General features: G+C 39.2%; 1 protein-coding gene across 1 annotated transcript in view; it reads right to left on the bottom strand.

Moving 5' to 3' along the window:
- Positions 1 to 945: 945 nt before the first annotated feature.
- The window catches only part of arhgdig (Rho GDP dissociation inhibitor (GDI) gamma), a 29,384-nt gene continuing 23,777 nt past the window's right edge, over positions 946 to 6,552 (bottom strand). Inside the window, exons 4-6 of the mRNA XM_037689526.1 lie at positions 3,126 to 3,202; positions 1,334 to 1,397; positions 946 to 1,184 (exon numbers count right to left, since the gene is read on the bottom strand). Of these exons, the coding sequence (XP_037545454.1) occupies positions 988 to 1,184; positions 1,334 to 1,397; positions 3,126 to 3,202 (338 nt within the window). The 3' untranslated portion in view covers positions 946 to 987. The remainder of the gene's footprint in view (positions 1,185 to 1,333; positions 1,398 to 3,125; positions 3,203 to 6,552) is intronic.

Raw genomic sequence — 6,552 nt, 5'->3', positions numbered from 1 at the left:
GAATTAAGTTGTAAAAAGAAAAAAAGGAGTCTTGCTATAAACCATGCAGAAGCCAACATTTACAGTTAAACCACCACAACTCACTAAAATGGATTTTTTAAAAGTCATTAAGTTCAACTACAACAGCATACACACACACACACACACCCAAACACACACACACTTTATTTTTAAAAGATTATTTATCTTTCCTTTCATGTGATTAAACTCCAAACTTCCCCTGCCTAAAAGCACAACTTACTGTCCTCAGTTAAACACACACACAAAAAGATTTGGTTCGTTTTTTCAGTATCAAATCCCAAAGAACATACATGCATCTTTGTCTTTTGTTTGTTTGTTTGTTTGTTTACAGTATACACAGTTCAGCTACGGCTGACAATGACTTGAGGAGAGAAAAAAAAACTTTCGATTCAAAGTTACATACATCTATTTAAAGCCAAAGATTTTAGTTTAAGATGAATTTCTATCTTCTCGATCTGCTTCACAGACAGCTTGAGAAGATTTGTTGACACTTTAGTCAAAGAGTATTTTAGTTTTTTAAAGCATTTTTTCCACTTTATCCTTTATTTCACGAGTTGTCCAGGGCCTCAAACAGCTGAAATTGTTTTCAAATGGACCACAGACACAAATTTAGACGTGTTTGAGACAGTGTCAGTGTGTTTTATATATATATATATATATATATATATTTATATATAACCGAACAAGCTTGCACTAAAGCAGACTGATTAGATGCTGCAGGCTTCATCAGCAGCAGCATCTGCAGATTATTGATGCTTTTACGTCAAAAATCACACGGGTCTTCCTGCAACAGCCTGCATGGAAGAGAGCCAGAACCTGCTAATCAACACAGAGATCACTCAGGGTGTAGGTAACATGAAGATAAACAAAGCAGAAGGAGCAGAGGAATAGAAGGGAACCAGAGCTTCCTGGTTTGCTCAAATGATGACGAAGAGGGTGATGAAGGGGAAAGACGGAGACACACTTTTAGTCCCAGTCCTTGCTGACGTTCAGGTTCCACTCCCAGGATAAGTAGACGTTCTTGTCGTCATCAACGAAGCAGGATTTGATCAGATATTGGCCGCGGAGCAAAACGCCTTGAGGTGCCTCCTCAGCCGGGCAGAGAAACTCCTGCTCCTCCGCTCGAGGTCCATAGCTGCCCATCATGTACACAACGCCGTCCTCTGAGGGCACAGATGGAAATGTTCAACAACAAAACCAACACAAGGGACATCGTTTTAACCTCTACTGACAAACAGTACCAGTCATGATTAAAAATCATTTTAATAATTACCAGACATAAACGTCATAAACACTTTCAAAGTGCACATACTTCTTACTCCATTCCTGTAGGTCACGTGGCGATACTTCAAGCCAGAAACTATTTCTCTGTTCACCTGGAATCACACAGAGCAACACTCATCAGGATTTATTTTCTCTTTTACCACTGCAACACTGGTTCTAGTGACATTTTTAAAGTTGTCTCATCTGACACGGAACCAGAGGCAATAGTAGGAAGGTTGGTTTGATTTTTTTTCCTATAATTGAAATAATTTTATTTATAAATCATCTCATGAACTCATCACGACTTATAGTTGTAGGAAGAAAAAAATTAAACATCTATGTATTTGTAAACAAAAAATCCCACAGAAAAAAAACATTATATGGCACAAAAGTTGCCCTCAAGTCCTTATGGTTCTGAACAACTGCAGTTCCGAGCTCCTTCCAGCAGGGGGCCCTGCAGCTCAGCAGAGTTTGATTCTCCCTGAGCTGCTGGTTCCTCCTTTTCTCTTTCTCAGGACCAAGTCTCCCAAACACCACTCTCAGAACACACATTACATCCTCAAACAACTCCAATCTCAAAACTGTCACCATCAGTTTTGCGTCACCCCAATCAAAAAAAGCTCCAGGTTGCAACAGAAGTGCTACAGCTAACTGCTGCTGCTGCTTTTTGCACTTGAAGATAAGCACATAATGCTATATTGTGTACTCTGACAGCGTGTAGAGTAAATGTTTATAAAATATATGTTTAAAGAAAACGACAGTCTGGTCATCTTTGAAGGGATGGTCAGTACTCAGCACACAGAACCTTCACTATACATACACTACATATACTATAGTCTTTGCACTGTAACTGGGGCGTTGTTCAACTGAATACAGCACTGAACAAACAGTCTTATGCAGATAGGGAAAGGTTCACTGCTAGCTAATCTAGCGTTATTTCCCAGTGGTATGTTGTTTTTGAGAAAGAGTTTATATGTCTGAAAAGATGAACAATGGTTCCTCATTTGATTTAGCTAGCCGTTAGCCTAGCCTGAATGAAGACTTTTGCCTCCACACTCTAAGCTCATGACTGATGTCATCTCCAGCCATTTCCAAAATGTTTCAATACATTTGCTGAGGGTCTTAATATGTTTACGTGCTGAAGTCATAAGGTCTTGCTTTTGTGTCTCTAGAATTTTGAACACGTTCGAGAAACTTATGAGACAATTTTTCTCTCAAAATCGTCATAAACTTGTCTCAAATCTTTCTCACTTTAGATTCAACAAGCCTCGAGTCCTGAAGTTGTATTTTTTTTTTTTTGTCAGCATGCACACAAACTTTCAGCAGATTCTGACCCAGACTCTGCTGGTAGTTGTTTAATGTGATTCCAAGTTAAGTAATTTTTCCACCTTTTTGTGTCTCCAGCTCGTGCCCAGCTGCCATGCCACCTTTAGCCTTTCTGAGACCAGCCATTAGCTCTTCATTCTAGTCATTCTCTAGCTTCAAAAAGCTGTCTACAGCAGGTAAGATATGAACCGTTTATAAACTTTTCCACTGGATCCAACTTGAAAAAAAAAGTCTGAATAGATTAAAATAATTGTCTTCAAAGAGAGACTACCTCCTGTCGTCTGTTTGTGTTTGTCTTTTACTGTTGTTCTTTCGGCTGCTCTTGTCTACGTCTCACTCTGGGTGTCCTTCCTGATGCATTCTGGGCTTGATTATATTGTATGAAAAAATATTAAGAGTAAAACGTACTGACAGTGAGAATCATAGCAGCGTTAGGAGAAGTAATGGGAGAATTTATAGACATGCAGGAATGACTGGATCACAGGTGCCATGATCAAACTGTCCTTCCATCTTACCTTGAAGTGTATCTTCAGCCTGTATTTCACTCCTTCCTGTATAGTGAAGGTTTTCTCCTTCAGGGTGCTCAGGTCCCCTGCAGAAAGGCACAATGTTAACTCCATCACTCGTCGTTTGAAGCAAGACGAACCAGAATAATCTGCATGGTCCTAGCTAAATCGATATAAACGAAAATAAAATTCCAAACTTTTAGTGGCTCTTTTTGTGTGCATGTTTCTAATGATTGTAGAAAATAACTAGAAAGTTCCTGGAGAAACTCTGATGGGGACTGCGACGTGGCGACCATGTTTTGATTTGATGGTACTATGTGTTTGGGTTCATGCTCAGCTACCACCACACAATATTTCATCTCAAAATGACAAAATACAAAATTAGTTAAATTAATTTTTTTAAGCTATGGTGCCCATCTTGGATTTTTGATTCGGATTCAGAATATGATGGGGAAAGTTCTCAGCTATAACCACACCAATTTTCAGCATTATGTGTAACAGCAGCTGGGTTAAAGCCATTTAAATTTAACTTTGGTGGCCATCTTGAAGTTTTTAAAATTCATTATTTATTGGGCATTGCTCTCAACTACTACCACACAAAAATTCAGTTTAGCATATCTAAATATGGTTGATTTACCTCTTTTTTCCTTTATAGCTCAGGTGACCATCTTGGAAATTTGATTTGTAACCAGAGTCTATGAAAAATGACTAATAAAAATCGCGTTTTTTGTAAATTACGTCACCATGGTAACTGGAAATGCACATCTCAGTGCCGAGCCGGTCGTTTTGATATAACATTTGTGGGGGTACACATTGTGGTTTGTGCCACATTGATGTTGTAATAAGTAAAATATAAAGTTAAGAAACCTTTGTCAGGTGGATAATAATATGTGGCTGCCTTGCTGGGCACTCCTCAATTATGATTCTTCTTAGTTGTGAGGCTGAGTTGAAAAAGCTACTGAACAAGTGAAAAGCAGCTTAGGCCTTTGTAAAAACACTGAGCATTCAGGAATGCATCCACAGTCTAATCGGGTTATTTGTCAATTTAAAGTCACCCGTGAGTCCTGAGTGCTTCCTAATGGAGAGAGGCAGAGGAGGGGGAGGAGATGATGGACAGATAAAGAATGAAGGCAGAGGGCAGCAGGGATGTAAGGTGAGGATGAAATACTAAACACTTTCTCTTAAAGGGTGCCTTTACTGACTCAACCTGGGCTCAAACCTACAACCTCAGGACACAACAGGCAAGACTTAATTGTTCATAATCTTTTAATCGTGTCTAAAAGAACGTATTTGACGCCATGTTAAAGTCACCTCATTGTGCCTGTTTGTTCAGATTTGTGCTGTGCATTTTCAAGCCTGATGGCAGCAAAGAAACCAAAACAGAAAAGTAAATGATTGAAATATATTTCTGTTCTGTCTGTTTCCGTTTGATTTGATTCAACCCATTTCCCTCTGAGAACCTGAGCCTTGTCTGCAGCTCTGTTCTGATTCTGCTTCGCTTTCTCTCGTCTCCTGAGACGGAGAGGAGGAGGGAAGAGGCTCCTCTGGGAGAGTCAGACTGAGAAATTAGGTCAGTGTGGAAAGCCGTCTACCTGCTCTCCACACACACATGCACGCACACACAAATCCCTTTATGCATGCAAACATGAACAAGTGTGGGCCACCACGTTTTTGTCAGTGGATGCTAACACTTTGCAAATATTGCACAGACAGCAGAAAGGACTAAATATTTTGGGCGAAAGAAGCCGAAAAAAAACATGCTCCATCTTTTTGTGACCTAATTTAAAATGTATGCTACAAACTGATGACAAATCCTTTTTATTTAAGTTGCACAGTAACACAAAAACTAACCAACAGAGCCCATTTTAAAGCTGAATATGAACATTTCAGTGGAGGGTTTGACCCCCTGAACATCCCTTGTTGGACAAATACTGAATGATAATGGGCTGGAGACTGTGGGAGTGGAGTTAACATGAGATGTCTTTGCACAACTCGTTTACCTCACAAACACACGCATTTTTTAAATATGTCAGTAATACCCTTAGATATGAGCATAAGCATGTGTGGTTTTTCATTTTTACTGTCAGTTATGTTATTTAACATATTCACTTTTATTTTGCAGTCAAATAAAACTCAGACAAAGCAACTAGATGGGAGGTCAGAAAACAACATTTTGTACCAATCTTATTTTATTCACAGATTTGAGGTATTTTATTGCCCTGCAACTTCAGTGACGTGATTGTAGCATGTTGTCTGACAAATGTGTCCCACAGACAGCTGTCCAGCAGCTCAGGCATGAAAAAGTACAATACTACACAATACAAAATGATGCAAGGTCATAGGATACAATACTGTACATGACATAAACATGAAATATTCTTTCAAATATTATCATTGGCTTGTTAACGGCCAAAAGGCCAGGTGATCTAGAGTTTCAAGTTTTGTGGCTTGTTTATGATGAATTTGAACATGTATGTTTGTGGGACCATAAAACAAGAGAATAAATGGCTGAAAGTGAAATAAAAGTTTAAAATATATATATATATCTCCAAATGCTAAGCACGGTGATGGAATCATCATGCTCTGGGCTTGTCGTCTTGTTTCATTGTTATAAAAGAGAATGAGTTCAATTAAATGTTGCTGCAACCTGCAAAAAAAAAATAAAAAATCTCCAGGGCCTAAAGGCTAAGGTAGGACAACTTGGATAAAATATTCAAACTTAAAAGAACAACAAATTAACAACTTTTTGTTCACCTGCACTATTATCTGTAAAAAAAAAAATAAATAAATAAATAAAAAAGCCTTTATATGCTGTTAGTGCACAGAAGTAAACCTAATGGTTTGTTTTCAGTTTTTAAAAGCAGCTTGTCCTGAATGCACTGCAATCAATATTTTATTTCTTATAAATGAACCGTAACACTGCACCGTTCCCTCACACAGTCACTGTGACAGCCACTCGGTGGTTTGATGTGTGGCAGACAGTTTGCCGCCTCGGAAGAGGGAGCAGTTATGACCCGAAGGTTCAGGCCGAGTCGCAGCCCTAACAACCTTGCAGAAGTGAAAAGGTCTCTTGTGGGAATAAAGTGTGCACTGTCAGCTTCTCCCTTTCAGCTCAGAGTGCAGCGCAACCATCTCTGTAATGGAGCAACGTGTGTGACCCTGTTCACTACCCTTAAAGTACACGATGTTGCACAGCCGGCGGAGGATAATAATGCATTCAGCCTCTTGTGGAAAGTTCATCTCGCAACCAGAGAGTCCATGACTGCAACACGACACACCAGACACACATCTTTCATTCCAACTAAACGGTTTCCAAAGAAACAGAAAACTTCTCAGGGAGGTCCATAATGGTTAGCAGTACGTCTCTAAGAGCAGCGATAATGTTTGACCTGAGGAATGCTTTGTTCATTCAGTGCAAATGTGTGGTTGAATTCAA

This window comes from Nematolebias whitei, chromosome 15 (genome assembly GCF_014905685.2).
Source record: "Nematolebias whitei isolate Nwh7 chromosome 15, NemWhi1, whole genome shotgun sequence".
Taxonomy (NCBI): domain Eukaryota; kingdom Metazoa; phylum Chordata; class Actinopteri; order Cyprinodontiformes; family Rivulidae; genus Nematolebias; species Nematolebias whitei.
The sequence above is the reverse complement of the archived record's forward strand: the minus strand, read 5'-3'. Positions and strand labels throughout refer to the sequence as shown.